This window comes from Panulirus ornatus, chromosome 27 (genome assembly GCF_036320965.1).
Source record: "Panulirus ornatus isolate Po-2019 chromosome 27, ASM3632096v1, whole genome shotgun sequence".
Lineage (NCBI taxonomy): Eukaryota > Metazoa > Arthropoda > Malacostraca > Decapoda > Palinuridae > Panulirus > Panulirus ornatus.
In genome coordinates, this window is record NC_092250.1 from 15,690,600 (window position 1) to 15,712,683 (window position 22,084).

The 22,084-nt window shown below is 48.3% G+C and overlaps 1 protein-coding gene across 7 annotated transcripts in view; it reads right to left on the reverse strand.

Moving 5' to 3' along the window:
- Window positions 1-22,084, reverse strand: part of LOC139757598 (E3 ubiquitin-protein ligase LNX-like) — a 380,167-nt gene that overhangs the window by 19,710 nt on the left and 338,373 nt on the right. For all 7 annotated transcript variants that reach the window (XM_071678233.1, XM_071678234.1, XM_071678229.1 and 4 more), the window contains 2 exons: window positions 9,333-9,536; window positions 5,522-5,670 (listed from right to left, as the gene is read on the reverse strand). In XM_071678233.1, the coding sequence (XP_071534334.1) occupies window positions 5,522-5,670; window positions 9,333-9,497 (314 nt within the window). In that variant the 5' untranslated portion in view covers window positions 9,498-9,536. The remainder of the gene's footprint in view (window positions 1-5,521; window positions 5,671-9,332; window positions 9,537-22,084) is intronic.

Genomic DNA, 22,084 nt, shown 5'->3' on the forward strand with positions numbered 1-22,084 from the left:
GTCTTGCGTTTACCACGACAATACCAACCCCACTGTGGGCTGCTATGGGGGGGCGGGCGGTGGGGCGCGCCCCCCACGAGTGTGTACAACCCCCCCCCCCCCTCCCCGTATTGTACTAATATGTGATTACACATACACACACACACACACACGAGATGGGGACCCCATGAATGTAAAACCCCAAGCATATGAGTAACTCTACGTACGTACACACACACCCACCCACACATCCACACACACACACACATCCACACACATACCCATCCACCCACCCACACACATCCACACACACACACACCCACCCACACATCCACACACACACACACACATACCCATCCACCCACCCACACACATCCACACACACACACACACACACACACACACACACACACACCCACCCACACATCCACACACACAAACACGACACACACACACCCACACACACACACCCACACACACGACCCAATACGCCCACCCATCCACACACACACACATCCATCCACCCACCCACACACACAAACACGACACACACACACCCACACACACACACCCACACACACGACCCAATACGCCCACCCATCCACACACACACACACACACACACACACACACACACACCCATCCACCCACCCACACACACAAACACGACACACACACACCCACACACACACACCCACACACACGACCCAATACGCCCACCCATCCACACACACACACACACACACACACACACACGACACACACACACACACACAACAGACAAACACACACACACGACACACCCACCCACCCATCCACACACACACGACACAATACCTGGAACTAAAAAAAAAAGATCCAGTGAGGTTAACCCATCAATCTAAAATGTCTCAACTTCAATCATTTATATTCCTATTGCTACATAAGTCGCCATCACTGCTGCTCTCATGCCTGGACTCAATAGTTTCCCCTTCCTCTCTCTCTCTCTCTCTCTCTCTCTCTCTCTCTCTCTCTCTCTCTCTCTCTCTCTCTCTCTCTCATTAACACCAGCTACTTCGGAAATTTATGGCGTGGGGGGAAGGTGGTGGTGGGGGGGTGTCATTAAAGATATTTACGAGGCATTAGGTACGAAAAGTTAGCTAAGCTGTTTGTACGAAGCGTCAGCTTAAACGGGTCTGGGGCTAGAGCAACAGGGGTAAAAACCTATCATTAGGTCATAATTCAAAAGGTCGGGTCATTACGATGATCCCAAAGACACCGAGGGAGAGGTCACCAACTGCAAGATCATTTCATAGGTTATTGAACGAGGGCTTAGTAGAATGTGAACTATCTGGGTCCTTAACTGCTTCCTTCAAGGTCATTAAGTCTTTGAAAGCGAATGTGGTCATCAATGTGTAAGTGTGGCAGTATGTAACTAAGTGGTGTTAACTGTGTGGCATTGAACACCCAATTTCATAGACTCGCAACTGGTGTACCCCTTTAGGACGGCGTGACCTTTGACCTGAGCCTTTAAGGTCAGGTCAAAGGTTAGACCGTATCACCCATGGGTCGTAACGTCGCGCTTAGTGGGTTAGTGCAATGGCAACCAGACCTTAAAGACTCCCCTTTTTTTTTGTTTTTCATCTAATCTTCTTCTCCCTCCTTAGCAAGGAAGCGCCAAGAACGCATTCAAATTCTCTAACTAACATGCATAATGTACTGAAACCAAAGCAATCCCTCCAAAGCCAAGCCCCAAAGACTATTCCAATGTTTTCCCAACCAATTCATATGCCTTGGTTTCAGCACACTGACAGCAAGCACGTCGCTCCCCATCTACCACCTCATTCCATCTCATGTATGCCTTCCACCCTCCTGAATGTGTAGGACCCGATGCCCCCAAGGCCTCCTTCAAACCCTCCCTCCGCCTCCCACTCTCACGTACACCATCTACGTCAACTTCTCTTCACTCATCCTCTCGATATGCCTAAACCATATCGGCACACCTTGGTCGGCCCTTTGAATCAAACTAAGTCTCATATCACATACCGCCCTCGGGTATTTCACCTTCAACAGGTTCATCTACATCCTTTCCTCCGCGTTCGAAGCCCACGACTCACACCCAATTATAATACAGTCGGGACTGCAGCATTTTCATATAGCCATGTTTGCCCCAACAGACAATAACGTCTCCTAACACACCCTACGACTCCCTTCGGCCCCCACAGCTCAATACCCTGCCATGCTCATTCTCTGGTACCTAAAACACTCAATGTCCTCCAGGTCTTCCCATTCAATCTTACCCTCGAACCATTGCGTCTCGTTCCCCCCCTATTGCACAACATTAATTCCCGTTTACCCTGAACTTTCGCCCTCCACTCTATCCCCAGCTTCTGAAGTTGCTGTCTGTCACCAGAGCCGCGTATAATCGGCAAACAGCAACTGGTTCACCATCAGCGCTCCCCGAAACCCCAGCACATACTACAGACCTGTCGCAGCCACCGCTGCCCCTCCTCCTCCCTCTCTCGTCTCTAAGACCCGCTACACTCACTCACCTCCGCAGTATACTACAGATCCGTCGCTGCCCCTCCTCCACCTCCCTCTCTCTCGTCTCTAAGACCCGCTACACTCACTCACCTCCGCAGTATACTACAGATCCGTCGCTGCCCCTCCTCCACCTCCCTCTCTCTCTCGTCTCTAAGACCCGCTACACTCACTCACCTCCGCGCCAACCCCATCCAGAAACAGATCAAAGAACGGCGATAGCATCAAATAATCCTTGACACAGATCCGCCATCAAAGGGGGAGATATCACTCAACCCTTGCTCCTCCTCCTCCCGCCCTACTTGCACGCATTTAGTGACTTCTCATTCTTACATTCGGTACATTCGCGGCATTTTCAACGGGGGCATCTTTTGTCTCCGGAGCCATAAATGCCACGCGCTACTGGCTCTCTCTCTCTCTCTCTCTCTCTCTCTCTCTCTCTCTCTCTCTCTCTCTCTCTCTCTCTCTCTCTCTCTCTCTCTTCCCTCCGCTTCCCACACAAGGTCTTCAAAGCATATGAAGACGTATTTACATACAATTAATCCACTTCAATACAGCTCGTCGGGGGGAGGAGGAGGAGGAGGAGGAGGAACACAGATGTCTGAAGCTTCCTCTAACACATTCACATCCAGACGCAAGTCCCTCACGAGACGATGCCCACATGAAGCAAGATCCTACTGGGGGTTGAATCTTCTTCCCCCCCAAAGAATCTTTACGATATCCCCCCCCCCCCAAAGTATCAGGCGAATAAGAAAGGCACAAACAACACCCCGCCATCATTCATGTGAGGAACGTGTATATATATATATATATATATATATATATATATATATATATATATATATATATATATATATATATACATCATCAAGTTAGGATGAGGTGGAACTCCAGGGAGCAGGGCGTCCCTCCCTCCCTCACTGCCTCCCTCCCGTGTCAAACAAGACCCGGCTAATGTAAATTTAGAAACATGACCTTTGCTGAATCACGAAGCGATGTTTCGCCGGCATCGAGAGAGAGAGAGAGAGAGAGAGAGAGAGAGAGAGAGAGAGAGAGAGAGAGAGGCTGGCGGGGCGGGGCGCTGGCTTTCGTTTCTCCCTCCCTCTCTCTCTCTCCTCGACCCCTCTCACCTCCTCCCCTCGGGGATTCCTGCCAGCGTACCCTCAAACGCTTGATCAAGCCCAGGTCGTCCAGTTCCTTCTTCTCCCACTCGGCCCGAAGGGCCTGGGGCTTCGGGGGGTCGCCGCCCGACGGAACGAAGCGACGTGTTTCCTCCGACAGGCGCGAGTAGGATGAAAAGGACGGAGCAGGGGAGGGAGCGACGATACGAACCAACCCTTGGCTTCCATGGCTTGTGGGCCTTAGGATCTCACGGCGCACTTAGCGTTAAGGCTATCCCCAAAGGGCCGTATGAGCAGGTACACTTCGGGGGGGAAGGGGTTAGGAGTTCGTTCAAGGTGAAGGGACGCAGACCGCAAAGTTCCTCAGGGAATATGGTGGTAGCCACGGGAAATGGGGGAGGTGTCCAGCCTCCACACGTGTCTTCTACAGGTGTTCCACGTCTTCCACATCCGTGGAGTGTAGGTGGGAGGTGGACGGGTGGAGTTTTCTGCTATACTATCCTGTCTACACCTCGAGTGGTGTGTAGGAAGGGGCCCTCTGCTTTACTATCCTGTCTCCATCAGGAACACAACCAAACATGACAACATCAGGAATACAATACAACCAACATTCACCAGCATATAAACACACACGTCTACTTCCATGGGAAGAAGGCCCTTTTCAGACGACACCCACCTTCCCCTACTTCTTCCCACCCGTGCGCGCCCCAAGGCTGTCCCAGCCATAATAAAAGAGGCAATGGGGTGCAACACGAGAACCCTTTTAATTGGGATCAAAAGGGCTTTCCCATCCTCTTCCATCCCATCAGACACACACACAATCCTGGCAGCTTATTAAGACCGACTTAAAACCCATCCATACACCACCACCTCCCCACGCCATCTCCCCTCCCTAACCAAGAATCTTTAAAAAGATAGATATAGCTTCGTCTCTTCGATGTATATCAAGTGACTGTTATATTTCTCTCTTGTGTCTCCCCTGATGATGTGATTATGACACGAAAGTGCACTTGGGAACTTATCGTATTTCATTTTCCCCCGTGGACTCATAGGACTATCTTGATCACGCGCAAAATTGTGATCCTTTCCAATATATATATATATATATATATATATATATATATATATATATATATATATATATATATATATATAATATCAAAACTGTTCCTTAAATGAGCTGTTCTAGAATCTCTTGTGATCTAACTAGAGACAGGAGAACCTTCGCTCATTGATCTTAGTGTCCTGGAGCCTCCGCATATATTGTCTAGATTAACTAAACTATCAATAACTACTATCATTACAAATATAAATTGTGTTACTAATAATATAATACTAATATCATATATATAATAGTAGTTGTATCAAAAGCAATAATAATAATGATAATAATAATAATAATAATAATAATAATAATAATAATAATAATAGTAATAATAATTATAATATTATTAATAATATTAATAATGATGATGCTAGTAACAATGACTAATAATAATAATAATAATAATAATAATAATAATAATAATAATAATAACAATGACAATAATAATAATAAGGTTAATAACAAAAACATTAATAATAATAATGCAAAACTACTACTACTACTACTATTATTACTACCAATAATAATATCAATAATAATAAGAAGGAACAGAGAAGGGGGCCAGGTGAGGATATTCCCTCAAAGGCCCAGTCCTCTGTTCTTAACGCTACCTCGCTAATGCGGGAAATGGCGAATAGTTTGAAAGAAAAAAGAATAATAATAATAATAATAATAATAATAATAATAATAATAATAATAATAATAATAGTAATAATAATAATAATTCAACACTTATCATTAACCGTGTGTGTGTGTGTGTGTGTGTGTGTGTGTGTGTGTGTGTGTCACAACTTACTTCTTCAGTACGAGTGATGAGGGGCTGCACAGCTGTTGTGTGAGGGGCTTACGATCTACGGGGCAGTTCTGCTGCACCGTCAGGAAGGACAGGAGGCAGGGCCGGCAGAAGGTGTGGCCACATGGCGTGTCCACGGGCGTGACCAGTGGCTGTCGAACACACAAACGTTGCAAAGTCAGGTGATGCGGGATGAGTGAGTGATTGGATGGTGATACCACGAACGTTCGTGATCAGCTGATACGCCATGATCGTTCGTGATCAGCAGATATACCACGAACGTTCGTGATCAGCTGATACACCATGAACGTTTGTGATCAGCTGATACACCATGAACGTTTGTGATCAGCTGATATACCACGAAAGTTCTTAATCAGCTGATACACCACGAACGTTTTCGTGATCAGCTGATACACCACGAACGTTTTCGTGATCAGCTGATACACCACGAACGTTCGTGATCAGCTGATATACCAAGAACGTTTTCGTGATCAGCTGATACACCACGAACGTTTTCGTGCTCAGCTGATACACCATTAACGTTTGTGATTAGCTGACATCACGAACGTTAATGATAATCTGACACAGCAAACGTTAAGTACCAGCTGATGCCACAAACGTTAAGAATCAGCTGATTGCAATGGTTTACATAATTCTATTCTATCTTGTCATCATCACATCTCTGAAATTCTATGTCTATCTGGTGGGATATTCCGAGACAAGCTTACATGTAAATATATAGACAAATAGATATACCGATATATATATATATATATATATATATATATATATATATATAGACAGATATATCACACATAAACATATAAATATATATTTGATGGATAGGCAGTTAGACGAAGATATCTAAACAGAGAGAGAGAGAGAGAGAGAGAGAGAGAGAGAGAGAGAGAGAGAGAGAGAGAGAGAGAGAGAGAGTACGTATGTGATCTTCGAAATACCCATCAGTGTCGACCTCGGGGGGGGGGGGGGGGGTTCGAGTAAGCCAGCGGGTCTGCAGGGGACGACACGCACACACACACACACACACACACATATATATATATATATATATATATATATATATATATATATATATATATATATATATATATATATATATATATATCCCTGGGGATAGGGGATTAAGAATACTTCCCACGTATTCCCTGCGTGTCGTAGAAGGCGACTAAAAGGGGAGGGAGCGGGGGGCTGGAAATCCTCCCCTCTTGTTTTTTTTTTTTAATTTTCCAAAAGAAGGAACAGAGAAGGGGGCCAGGTGAGGATATTCCCTCAAAGGCCCAGTCCTCTGTTCTTAACGCTACCTTGCTAACGCGGGAAATGGCGAATAGTTTGAAATATATATATATATATCCCAAAGCCCGACCCTGCGGGCCTGGGATCATCCACCGGATAACTTCCGCGTCCCTGGTTGGGATCGAAGCGGGAGTGTTGACACGGTGGATGGATGGCAGGCAAAACGCCCACCTCTCACACAGGAAGGGATCAATTTTCACGCCCAAGTGGGCGCCCCACGCGCGCGAGCGCTGAGGGGGTGAGGGGGAGGGGAGGGGAGGGGGAGAGGACAACAGAAGCGACAGGTTGGAGGCGGGGTGAGGGAGAGGGTGGGACACGGGACAACAGAAGCGACAGGGGTGAGGGAGAGGGTAGGACACAGGACAACAGAAGCGACAGGGGTGAGGGAGAGGGTAGGACACAGGACAACAGAAGCGACAGGGGTGAGGGAGAGGGTGGGACACAGGACAACAGAAGCGACAGGGGTGAGGGAGAGGGTAGGACAGGAGGACAACAGAAGCGACAGGGGTGAGGGAGAGGGTGGGACAGGACAACAGAAGCGACAGGGGTGAGGGAGAGGGTAGGACAGGAGGACAACAGAAGCGACAGGGGTGAGGGAGAGGGTAGGACAGGAGGACAACAGAAGCGACAGGGGTGAGGGAGAGGGTGAGGGAGGAGGACAACAGAAGCGACAGGGGTGAGGGAGAGGGTAGGACAGGAGGACAACAGAAGCGACAGGGGTGAGGGAGAGGGTGGAGGAGGAGGACAACAGAAGCGACAGGGGTGAGGGAGAGGGTAGGACAGGAGGACAACAGAAGCGACAGGGGTGAGGGAGAGGGTAGGACAGGAGGACAACAGAAGCGACAGGGGTGAGGGAGAGGGTGAGGGAGGAGGACAACAGAAGCGACAGGGGTGAGGGAGAGGGTAGGACAGGAGGACAACAGAAGCGACAGGGGTGAGGGAGAGGGTGGGGGAGGAGGACAACAGAAGCGACAGGGGTGAGGGAGAGGGTGGAGGAGGAGGACAACAGAAGCGACAGGGGTGAGGGAGAGGGTGGGGAGGAGGACAACAGAAGCGACAGGGGTGAGGGAGAGGGTGGGGGAGGAGGACAACAGAAGCGACAGGGGTGAGGGAGAGGGTGGGACAGGAGGACAACAGAGGCGACAGGGGTGAGGGAGAGGGTGGGACAGGAGGACAACAGAAGCGACAGGGGTGAGGGAGAGGGTGGGACAGGACAACAGAAGCGACAGGGGTGAGGGAGAGGGTGGAGGGAGGACAACAGAAGCGACGGGGGTGAGGGAGAGGGTTGGGGAGGAGGACAACAGAAGCGACAGGGGTGAGGGAGAGGGTGGAGGGAGGACAACAGAAGCGACAGGGGTGAGGGAGAGGGTGGGACAGGAGGACAACAGAAGCGACAGGGGTGAGGGAGAGGGTGGGACAGGACAACAGAAGCGACAGGGGTGAGGGAGAGGGTGGGACAGGAGGACAACAGAAGCGACAGGGGTGAGGGAGAGGGTGGGACACGGGACAACAGAAGCGACAGGGGTGAGGGAGAGGGTGGAGGGAGGACAACAGAAGCGACAGGAGTGAGGGTCTGTTTGGTTGGGTGAGGAGGGCCGGGGTGTTATGAGGGGGGCGTGTGAGTTCGGCTTCGAATTACCACCTTCTCGAGGAGGACCCATCCTCTCAAGGAAGGGAGTTTTCCGCCTCGGCGAAGTGGGTCATGTTGGAGGAGGTCCCGGGTGATGGCTTGAGGACGAGGTGGGAGGAGGAGGAGGAGGAGGAGGAGGAGGAGGAGGAGGTCCCGGGCGATGGCTTGAGGACGAGGTGGGAGGAGGAGGAGGAGGAGGAGGAGGAGGTCCCGGGTGATGGCTTGAGGACGAGGGAGGAGGAGGAGGAGGTCCCGGGTGATGGCTTGAGGACGAGGTGGGAGGAGGAGGAGGAGGAGGAGGAGGAGGTCCCGGGTGACCTCCTTGGGTTAACGCCATGGATTAACTCTTTTTTTCTCTCTCTCTCTCTCTCTCTCTCTCTCTCTCTCTCTCTCTCTCTCTCTCTCTCTCTCTCTCTCTCTTCTAAGCAGACGCTTCGGTCATAGATAGGACTGAGTCCAAACCAGGAGTGTCTCATATTCATGGCGTACCGCAGGGAAGCGAACTGTCTCCTTTCCATACTTCGTATATGTGTTCTTGGAGACCGTGATAACCGTGTCGGAGACTGGAAATGGTGAGGGAAGTGAGTATGAGAGGAAGTGATACATGTGGCATAGACGAGAAAGGACAGGAGAAGCTCTGTCATGGGAGAAAAAGGGTCTAGGTAAATTAGATGAACCGTCTAAACACCATGGTGAATGGAATGAGTGGAGTGGAGACGTGTGGGTTCCTTGGGTGACAGGTGTGTGGTGCTACCATCAGACAGATGTGACAGGTGTGTGGTGCTACCATCAGACAGATGTGACAGGTGTGTGTGGTGCTACCATCAGGTAGGTGTGTGGTGCTACCATCAGACAGGTGTCTGGCCTCACCTGCAGACAGATGTGACAGGTGACATCCTCGTCCACGTCATCAATGTAGTCGTACAGGTGCGGCTCGTGCGGCTGGTGTTGCTGGCCGCAGGTGCGGCAGTTGCGGCGGCGAGCGCTGCGGCCCACGCCCACGCCCACACCCACGCCGTCCTCGCTGCTCTCCATACTGGCGCTCCCAACTATTCTACGTCTCCCCCATCACTCCTGTAAACACACGGGATAGAAAACGGGATGTTAACAGAGGCGCTGACATGTTAAAATGAATATTAACAACACACACACACACACACACACACACACACACACACACATATACCAAACCAGGCTGGGTTCGAATCCTGGTCGCGGCAGTTAGTCCACAGTCAACCCAGCTGTTCATCCATCCCTAGGGACTGTACTGTATAGTGGATGCCTGGCTTAGGTTGGCTTGTGTGTGTGTGTGTGTGTGTGTGTGTGTGTGTGTGTGTGTGTGTGTGTGTGTGTGTGTGTGTGTGTGTGTGTGTACATAGGAGTAAAAGACATGGTATATATATATATATATATATATATATATATATATATATATATATATATATATATATATATATATTATCCCTGGGGATAGGGGAGAAAGAATACTTCCCACGTATTCCCTGCGTGTCGTAGAAGGCGACTAAAAGGGGAGGGAGCGAAGGGCTGGAAATCCTCCCCTCTCGTTTTTTTTAATTTTCCAAAAGAGGGAACAGAGAAGGGGGCCAAGTGAAGATATTCCCTCAAAGGCTCAGTCCTCTGTTCTTAACGCTACCTCGCTAACGCGGGAAATGGCGAATAGTGTAAAATATATATATATATATATATATATATATATATATATATATATATATATATATATATATATATATATATATATATATAAAGGTTAAGTAGACGGGGCAACACAAGTGTAAAACTCTCTCACCGCAACACACACACACACACACACACACACACACACACAAATGCCTGGGTTCGAATCCTGGTTGTGGCAGTCGGTAAACAAGAACACACATCGAGATAACATACGGGACATCCCACGAACACACTGGACTACTAACAGACCAACCAACGGACACACGGACCCCCCACGAACACACTGGACTACAAACAGACCAACCAACGGACACACGGACCCCCTACGAACACACTGGACTACTAACAGACCAACCTACGGACGCACGAACCCCCCCACGAACACACTAGAATACTAACAGACAACCTACGGACGCACGAACCCCCCCACGAACACACTGGACCACAAACAGACCAACCAACGGACACACGGACCCCCTACGAACACACTGGACTACTAACAGACCAACCTACGGACGCACGAACCCCCCACGAACACACTGGGCTACTAACAGACCAACCTACGGACGCACGAACCCCCCCACGAACACACTGGGCTACTAACAGACCAACCTCCGGACGCACGAACCCTCCCCCCCCCACGAACACACTGGACTACTAACAGACCAACCTACGGACGCACGAACCCCCCCACGAACACACTAGAATACTAACAGACAACCTACGGACACACGGACCCCCCCACGAACACACTGGACTACTAACAGACCAATTTACGGACACACGGACCTCCCACCCCACGAACACACTGGACTACAAACAGACCAACTTACGGACACACGGACCTCCCACCCCACGAACAACGGACAGGAATGCTCAGACATCATTATTATTACACCTCGCCTCACACCATCAATTAAAGGCGAGACGTTCTTAGAAGAAAATATATATATAAAAAAAAAGAAGAAAACGAGATCCACATGAGAAAACGGGGGGAAAAAAACCACCACCTAAGCTTGAAGAGGAGTAACTGAAGAAAACGAATAGAGGGTGACGTTCCACGGCGCGGGCCAGTGCTCAACCGTGTGTGTGTGTGTGTGTGTGTGTGTGTGAGAGAGAGAGAGAGAGAGAGAGAGAGAGAGAGAGAGAGAGAGAGAGAGAGAGAGAGAGAGAGAGAGAGAGAGAGATGATGATTAAAAAGATCCCAATTCCCGGAGACAGACAATAGCTCTACCACAACTCACTCACACACACACACACTCACACACACACACACACTCACACACACACACTCACACACACACACAGACTCACACACACACACACACACACACACACACACACACACACACTCACACACACACACACACACACACACACGCGCGCGCGCGCGCCTCTACCTACCTCCCCGCGCCTCTCTATACCCCTCCCTCCCCCCTCTCCCCCTCCCCCCGCCCGTTTAGACATACACAAACACGCGTCCATTAAAAGGCTCCTCCCCCCCCCCCCGGGCCAACGGTCACGCGCGCACAAAGGACCACGTGTGAGCCTTTCATCAACGCGTGAAAAGGCCTCTTGGCTCAAGTGAGGCGTTTGGGAGAGGAGGGAGGGGATGAGGAGGAGGGAGGTGGGGAGGGGATGATGAGGAGGAGGAGAGGAGGGGGAAAGGAGAAAGAAGAAGGAGGGGGGGCACAAAAGGAGGAGGGGGGAGGGACGGAATCCGTGGCCACAGCGGTGAAATAGAGGAAGTCTTGGGAACACACACCCCTCCCCCTCCCCCACACACACACCCCCTCCCTCCCCCCCTCCCCCACACACACCCCCTCCCCCACGGCGGGTACACGACTCGCCTCTCAGGGGAGGTGGTCATTTCATCCCCCTCCCTCCCTCCCTCCCTCCCTCCCCTCTCCCCTCTTCTTTGAGGGTATGCGATGGCATACGACTACGACTCTCTGACAGCGACGGGTCGACCCCTTGAGCACGACGGTACGACCCCTTGAGCACGACGGTACGACACCTTGAGCACGACGGTACGACCCCTTGAGCACGACGGTACTACGACACCTTGAGCACGACGGTACGACCCCTTGAGCACGACGGTACGACCCCTTTGAGCACGACGGTACGACCCCTTGAGCACGACTGTACGACCCTTGAGCACGACGGTACGACCTCTTGAGCACGACGGTACGACGACCCCTTGAGCACGACGGTACGACGACCCCTTGAGCACGATGGTACGACCCTTGAGCAAGACGGTGCGACCCCTTGAGCACGACGGTACGACCCCTTGAGCACGACGGTACGACGACCCCTTGAGCACGACGGGAGGACCCCTTGAGCACGATGGTACGACCCCTTGAGCACGACGGTACGACGACCCCTTGAGCACGACGGTAGGACCCCTTGAGCACGATGGTACGACCCTTGAGCAAGACGGTATGACCCCCTAGAGCACGACGGTACGACCCCTTAAGCACGATGGTACGACCCTTGAGCAAGACGGTATGACCCCCTAGAGCACGACGGTACGACCCCTTAAGCACGACGGTACGACCCTTGAGCAAGAGTGAATATACGTGGGTATAAGACTGTTGGTGAGGGGGGGGGGGCGTACATGGGTAAGCGTAGCTGGGGGAACACATGGGTGTAAGTGTAAGTGTAAGGGTAAATGGGTAAGAGTGTAAGAGGAGGAGTATACATGGGTGTGAGCGTAGCTTGGGGTGTACATGGGTGAGTGTCGGCGGGTGGGTACATGGGTGAAATCGTGGCTTTGGGGTGTACATGGGTGAGTGTATCAGTAGGTGGGTAAATGAGTATGAGTGTAGCTGGGCGGGGGGGGGGTGGAAGAAGAGGAGGGAGGTATCCACGGGGGGGAGAAAGGTGTCGGTGGAGGAGGAGGAGGAGGAGGAAGAAGGAGAGAATGAGGAAAAGGAAGAGGAAGAGGAGGAGGAGGAGGTGGGGAGGTGAGGTAATGGGAAGAGATGATTAAAGGGGGGCGAAGTGGAAGGTCAACCATTTGAATGGTGTGTGTGTGTGTGTGTGTGTGACGCTGTTCCGTTCCGCCATTCCCTCCGCCTCGTCTGTTCCGTTCCGCCCGACACCCCTCAATGTTTACATTCAGATGCTGGGCGCGTCAGGGCATATTTGCATCCCCCCCCACGCCCCGCGGCTGAGTTACTCCCCCCCTCCAATCCCCACGCCCTCCCACGGCTGAATTACTCTCCCCCCCCCCCCCCACCACCACCAGCGTGGGCGCGACGCGCTGTGTAACAGCACGGAGAAGTCGTAAGGTATGTATTATCCATCCCTCCTCCTTCGGAGTTCTCGTTGATTAGCGTAACGTACGATCGCGTCGCCGGCAACGCACAGTTTGAACAGCCGTCGTAAACGTCGTTCGGAAAAATATACCCCCCCACCCCCCCTTAAGGAAAAGGAAACAGACACACACACACACACACACACACACACACACACACACACACACACACACACCTTGAAAGAGCGAGAGAAAAGAGTGAAAAAAAAAGGGGAGGGGTGACCTGTTCACAACGTTTTAAAGTACTTCAAATAGATCGATATATATATATATATATATATATATATATATATATATATATATATATATATATATATATATATATATATATATATAACCGCCGTCTCCCGCGTTAGGGAGGTAGCGCAAAGGAAACAGACGAGGAGTGGTCCAACCCACCCACATACACATATATATACATAAACACGTTTATATATATATATATATATATATATATATATATATATATATATATATATATATATATATATATATATATAAAACTACATGACAGCAGAAATGGTTCATGAGACAGACGGGGAGGGGGGAGGAGGGGGGGGGGCCCACGAGTGTAAAACTCCCTCCCCGTACACTGCAAATTGGTAATCAAACACACACACACACACACACACACAAACTCCTGAATGAATTACGGTCGGCTAGCAACAGCCCCTGAACACTGTACACGCACAAGTTCATTTAATTTTACCACATCTGTAAAATATATATATATATATATATATATATATATATATATATATATATATATATATATATATATATATATATTGGAAAGGATCACAATTTTGCGCGTGATCAAGATATTCCTATGAGTCCACGAGGGAAAATGAAACACGAAAAGTCCCAAAGTGCACTTTCGTGTAATAATCACATCATCAGGAGAGACACAAGAGAGAAATATAACAGTCTTCGATGTATATCAACTGGCCTGACCTGACCTCTGAGGGTCAGGGGAGGGGGTGAGGGGGGTGTGGGTCACAGGTCAAGCTCTCATATGTCGTTAAGTCTTCCTCAAGGAGTTATAAGGCTCGAGAAGGGGGCTTATGAGCCCGGCGCATTCAATATGAAACGTCTGGAAGTCAAGATCGACGAAGAATGCTCAGGGCAAAGCTGAAAATAAGCGAGGCTCCCCTCTCAAGAGCCGTCGAGAGAAAATGAGGGACATAGAAAACGAGGAGCGACTGCGCTGCCTGGGAGTGCAATCAGAATACATTCAATTAAGGGGAGACTCCCTCAGGTCCCCTTCCCCAAAATCTCTCTAGTATATACAGTATATGTTCCTCTCAATTCAACACTGTACATCAAAGATTCCTCTCTCTCTCTCTCTCTCTCTCTCTCTCTCTCTCTCTCTCTCTCTCTCTCTCTCTCTCTCTCTCTGTGTGTGTGTGTGTGTGTGTGTGTGTGTGTGTGTCAATCTATTTGTACTATACAGGAAGGGAGGTTTACCCTAGTGTTATATAACGACTTCAAATCATGACCGTGGACTCATAGGAATATATATATATATATATATATATATATATATATATATATATATATATCCTATGAGTATAAGTTCCCTAGTGCACTTTAGTGTAATAATCACATCATCAGGGGAGACACAAGAGAGAAATATAAGTTAGTTGATATACATCGAAGAGACGAAGCTAGGACGCCATTTGGTCTCCCCTGATGATGTGATTATTACACGAAAGTGCACTTGGGAACTTATCGTGTTTCATTTTCCCCGTGGACTCAAAGGAATATCTTGATCACGCGCAAAATTGTGATCCTTTACAATATATATATATATATATATATATATATATATATATATATATATATATATATATATATATATATATATATATATATATATATATATATATATATATATATCAGGGGGGTCGTCTCGACATTCGTGACTAACGCCCCACTCCCACCTCACCTCCATCCCCCAAGCTGCTCGAACCCCCAGCTCCCCAACCTCCCCTCCCAGGAGGAGGGGTGGTCCGTGATGAGCGAGCGGGCAGGAGGAACGGGCCAAGGGTCTTCCGGAATGCCCTTATTACACAGCTGGGAGAACGCCTCTCCTTACCCACAGATATACGACCTGACCTCAGCCCTGGCTAACGAGCAGCGGGTGGAGGGGGGGGTGGGGGGGGAGGAAGCACACTTGACCTCCTCCGCCGCCTCCTGGATACAGGGAGGGAGGAGAAGGGGGGGGCGGAGGGAGGGAGATGGGTCATGAGAGGGAGGGAGGGAGGAGAGGGAGATGGGTCATGAGAGGGAGAGAGGGAGATGGGTCATGAGAGGGAGAGAGGGAGGAGAGGGAGATGGGTCATGAGAGGGAGGGAGGAGAGGGAGATGGGTCATGAGAGGGAGGGAGGGAAGAAGGAGAGGGAGATGGGTCATGAGAGGGAGGGAGGAGAGAATCATGTGAGGGAGTAGGGGAGTAATGTGACGGAGGCGACAGTCATGTGATGGGGTGTGGAAGTCACGTAAGGCAGGAGGGAGTCATGTGGTGGAGGTGGAAGTCACGTGAGTCTATGTGAGGGAGGTGGGAGTCATGAGGGAGTAAGTCCATGTGAGGGAGGGGGAAGTCATGTGAGGGAGGTAGGAGCCATGTGAAGCAGGAGGAAGAGTCATGTAAGGGCCATGGGACTCATGTGAGGGAGGTACGAGTCATGTGAAGCAGGAGGGAGAGTCATGTGAGGACCATGGGACTCATGTGAGGGAGGTACGAGTCATGTGAAGCAGGAGGGAGAGTCATGTGAGGACCATGGGACTCATGTGAGGGAGGTACGAGTCATGTCAAGCAGGAGGGAGAGTCAAGTGAGGACCATGGGACTCTGTGATGGTGGTACGAGTCATGTGAAGCAGGATGGAGGGTCATGTGAAGGCCATGGGACTCATGTGAAGCAGGAGGAAGAGTCATGTGAGGGAGATAGAGAGTGAGTAAAGGTCAGGTCACGTAATGCAGTACATATAAATAAGGTCTTCCGACCGCTTCTGTTTCTCCCCGCTCCAAACTTTGCCTCCTTCTCCTCCTCCTCCTCCTCCTCTCTCTCTCTCTCTCTCTCTCTCTCTCTCTCTCTCTCCCTCCCTTCCCTGTGAACCAGTAATTAATCAAGTTTGCCCTACTTACTATTCCTCTCTCTCTCTCTCTCTCTCTCTCTCTCTCTCTCTCTCTCTCTCTCTCTCTCTCTCTCTCTCTCTCTCTCTGTACATCATTAGCAGTATGTTTCCCCTTCCCTCCCTCCCCTCCCTCTGACCTCCCCCCTCCCCTCCCGGGGGGAGTCATCACCTCCTCCTTGTCTCCCTTTTCACACTCGCCTTGCACCCCACTTGACCTAATCCCTCCTCTCTCTCTCTCTCTCTCTCTCTCTCTCTCTCTCTCTCTCTCTCTCTCTCTCTCTCTCTCTCACCCGGTCACTCGACACTGCACTATAGGGGGGGGGGGGGGGGGGATGAGCGAGGACGTTCGACGGGAGTGGGTAGGTGGGACGAATGGCTCCAGGTACTCCTTCGTCAGCCTCCCCTAAACCCCCTGCGGGCTCCATCCTCTCCTCCTGCAGCAGGAGGAGGAGGAGGAGGAGGAGGAGGAGGTGGCGGCGGGCGGCATGTACTGAAGGGAGGATAGACTGGGGGGGTTGGTACCCCTCCTCCTCGGGCCCGATCACTCGTAGGACCCGTTTTCTGATGGAGGAGGAGGAGGAGGAGGAGGAAGAGTGGGCAGAGGCCTAGCGCGCGCGACCCATGAGGACGGATGGCGCGTCGCCACCAGCGCCTTCGTCAGGCAACGCTCAACGTCTGGTTCCCATATGTCCAACTCACCTCCTTCATACATATTCGCCATTTCCCGCGTTAGCGAGGTAGCGTTAAGAACAGAGGACTGGGCCTTTGAGGGGAATATCCTCACCCGGCCCCTTTCTCTGTTCCTTCTTTTGGAAAAAAAAAAATTAAAATTGAAACGGACGCTGAGGATTTACATATTAAGCCGAAGGTTCGAACCCCGGTCCAATCTCAGGGGAGCAGGCCTGCTTGTAGGTTTGCCGTTCGGACACGAGACAACAAAAGCTTTCCAGCTATCTATCTATATATATATCTATCTCTATCTATCTATCTATCTATCTATCTATCTATCTATCTATCTATATATATATATATATATATATATATATATATATATATATATATATATTATCCCTGGGGATAGGGGAGAAAGAATACTTTCCATGTATTCCCTGCGTGTCGTAGAAGGCGACTAAAAGGGAAGGGAGCGGGGGGCTGGAAATCCTCCCCTCTCGTTTTTTTTTTTTTTTTTTTTTTTTTTTTTTTCCAAAGAAGGAACAGAGAAGGGGGCCAGTTGAGGATATTCCCTCAAAGGCCCAGTCCTCTGTTCTTAACGCTACCTCGCTATTGCGGGAAATGGCGAATAGTATGAAAAAAAAAAAAAAAATATATATATATATATATATATTCCTATGGGTCCACGGGGAAAATGAAACACGAAAACTTCCCAAGTGCACTTTCGCGTAATAATCACATCATCATCATCATCAGGGGAGATACGAGAAAGAAATGTAACAAGTCAGTTGATATACAACGAAGAGATGTAGCTAGGACGTACAGCACAAATGACCACACACACACACACACACACACACACACACACCCACACACACACACACACACCCACACACACACACACACAAACACACACACGTGACCCTCACGGCAGTCACCGGAAATAATTATCACGTGCCATGGTATTCCCAGGGACAGAAAAAGTCCCCATGTCCAACTCACGCACTCCACTCACCCACCATTCAAACCCCACCACCACCACACCACCCCCACAACCTCAACCCCGACCCCTTCTTATCTTCCCCTCCCCCTCTTTTTTTTTCCTGGGCCCCTCAATTCCCTGAGAAAATAAGTCGACTTCGAGAGAGAGAGAGAGAGAGAGAGAGAGAGAGAGAGAGAGAGAGAGAGAGAGAGAGAGAAAGGACATGTCCTTACGGTCCATGGCTGTACAATAATGAATGGGGATTTCACCTCAGACCATCCCTCTCCTCCTCCTCTACCACCCTCCCACAACCACCCTTTAGATGAGTCCTGTTATCAAGGTTTATTTACGTGTCCGCGGAACAGACTCGGGGAAAACAAATGAAAAACGTCGCATAGAAAAAAAAAAACAAATGAAAATAGACAAAGAGGGGACACAGACAGTAGCAGGTGGCGATGGGCTGTGTCTCTCAAACGACCGTTCACCGAGACAAGGCTGTTCACCCACACTGTGAGTCGTTTGGACAGACGGAACGGTGAGACAAGAGCAGTTAAATCGTTATATAACCGTCTCTTTGTTCATGTTGGTTTTGTTTTCATACCGGCACCTAACTGAAGCCCTAACGAATTATGTTTGTGGGGTGATACACATACATCTATCCAGGATATGTGTTCCTGACGCCACATAATCTATCCTTGAAGGGGGGAGTGGAGGGGCCGGCGGCCGGGCGAAACTTAAAAACAGGATACTTATATACTTTTGTGTGTGTGTGTGTGTGTGTTGGATAGGTCTGTCGTGGGCGACCTGGTGGCCCCTTAAGTTCGAAGGCAGTGTTGCCCACACCAACACACGTCTTTAAAATGAACTAAATTGTGGTAAAGTCTAGCGCATCTCCAGTTCTCTCCCTCCTCCTCTTCCCCTCCCTTAAATATTTTAAGTCAAACTTTACACCTTAATGCTCTTAAAAAGCCACAGGAATTTAAAGTTACCGACAATCCTGGCAACTGCTTGTTAACCTTCTCAAATAACCTCGTAAGGCATTTAATTCATTCGATAACAGAAAAGAAGGCCTTTGTTAAAAAGGGGAATAAATGAATTACACATTTATTAATTACCCTAACCCTCTTGCAATACGGAGTGACCCCCCCCCAAACCAGTACCCCCCCAAAAATAAGGGGTGTTTTGAAAATCAGGGAAAATATGAGGGGTTGGACGAACGTACTAATAAAAGAACAGATTTAACACTAACCTAGGCTATGCTAGAGCATCATATGTTAAGCTAGGCTATGCTAGACTAGGATATGTTAAGCTAGGCTATGCTAGAGCATTATATGTTAAGCTAGGCTATGCTAGAGCATCATATGTTAAGCTAGGCTATGCTAGAGCATCATATGTTAAGCTAGGCTATGCTAGAGCATCATATGTTAAGCTAGGCTATGTTAGAGCATTATGTGTTAAGCTAGGCTATGTTAGAGCATTATATGTTAAGCTAGGCTATGTTAGAGTATTATATGTTAAGCTAGGCTATGCTAGAGCATTATATGTTAAGCTAGGCTATGTTAGAGCATTATGTGTTAAGCTAGGCTATGCTAGAGCATTATATGTTAAGCTAGGCTATGTTAGAGTATTATATGTTAAGCTAGGCTATACTAGAGCATTATATGTTAAGCTAGGCTATGCTAGACTAGGATATGTTAAGCTCGGTTATGCTAGACTAGAATATGTTTAGCTAGGCTATGCTAGACTAGTATATGTTAAGCTAGGCTATGCCAAACTAGTATATGTTAAGCTAGGCTATGCTAAACTAGGATATGTTAAGCTAGGCTATGCTTGACTAGTCCATGTTAAGCTAGGCTATGTTAGAGCATTATATGTTAAGCTAGGCTATGCTAGACTAGGATACGTTAAGGTAGGCTATGCTAGACTAGGATATGTTAAGCTAGGCTATGCTAGACTAGGATATGTTAAGCTAGGCTATGCTAGACTAGGATATGTTAAGCTAGGCTATGCTAGAGCATCATATGTTAAGCTAGCTATGCTAGAGCATCATATGTTAAGCTAGGCTATGCTAGACTAGGATATGTTAAGCTAGGCTATGCTAGAGCATCATATGTTAAGCTAGGCTATGCTAGAGCATCATATGTTAAGCTAGGCTATGCTAGACTAGGATATGTTAAGCTAGGCTATGCTAGAGCATCATATGTTAAGCTAGGCTATGCTAGACTAGGATATGTTAAGCTAGGCTATGCTAGAGCATCATATGTTAAGCTAGGCTATGCTAGAGCATCATATGTTAAGCTAGGCTATGCTAGACTAGGATATGTTAAGCTAGCTATGCTAGAGCATCATATGTTAAGCTAGCTATGCTAGAGCATTATATGTTAAGCTAGCTATGCTAGAGCATTATATGTTAAGCTAGCTATGCTAGAGCATCATATGTTAAGCTAGGCTATGCTAGAGCATTATATGTTAAGCTAGCTATGCTAGAGCATTATATGTTAAGCTAGGCTATGCTAGAGCATCATATGTTAAGCTAGGCTATGCTAGACTAGGATATGTTAAGCTAGCTATGCTAGAGCATCATATGTTAAGCTAGGCTATGCTAGAGCATCATATGTTAAGCTAGGCTATGCTAGAGCATCATATGTTAAGCTAGGCTATGCTAGAGCATCATATGTTAAGCTAGGCTATGCTAGAGCATCATATGTTAAGCTAGGCTATGCTAGAGCATTATATGTTAAGCTAGCTATGCTAGAGCATCATATGTTAAGCTAGCTATGCTAGAGCATCATATGTTAAGCTAGCTATGCTAGAGCATCATATGTTAAGCTAGGCTATGCTAGAGCATTATATGTTAAGCTAGCTATGCTAGAGCATTATATGTTAAGCTAGCTATGCTAGAGCATCATATGTTAAGCTAGGCTATGCTAGAGCATCATATGTTAAGCTAGCTATGCTAGAGCATTATATGTTAAGCTAGGCTATGCTAGAGCATCATATGTTAAGCTAGGCTATGCTAGAGCATCATATGTTAAGCTAGGCTATGCTAGAGCATCATATGTTAAGCTAGGCTATGCTAGACTAGGATATGTTAAGCTAGGCTATGCTAGACTAGGATATGTTAAGCTAGGCTATGCTAGAGCATCATATGTTAAGCTAGGCTATGCTAGAGCATCATATGTTAAGCTAGGCTATGCTAGAGCATCATATGTTAAGCTAGGCTATGCTAGAGCATCATATGTTAAGCTAGGCTATGCTAGAGCATTATATGTTAAGCTAGGCTATGCTAGACTAGGATATGTTAAGCTAGGCTATGCTAGACTAGGATATGTTAAGCTAGGCTATGCTAGAGCATCATATGTTAAGCTAGGCTATGCTAGAGCATCATATGTTAAGCTAGGCTATGCTAGACTAGGATATGTTAAGCTAGGCTATGCTAGACTAGGATATGTTAAGCTAGGCTATGCTAGACTAGGATATGTTAAGCTAGGCTATGCTAGAGCATCATATGTTAAGCTAGGCTATGCTAGAGCATCATATGTTAAGCTAGCTATGCTAGAGCATCATATGTTAAGCTAGGCTATGCTAGACTAGGATATGTTAAGCTAGGCTATGCTAGACTAGGATATGTTAAGCTAGGCTATGCTAGAGCATCATATGTTAAGCTAGGCTATGCTAGACTAGGATATGTTAAGCTAGGCTATGTTAGAGTATTATATGTTAAGCTAGGCTATGCTAGACTAGGATATGTTAAGCTAGGCTATGCTAGAGCATTATATGTTAAGCTAGCTATGCTAGAGCATTATATGTTAA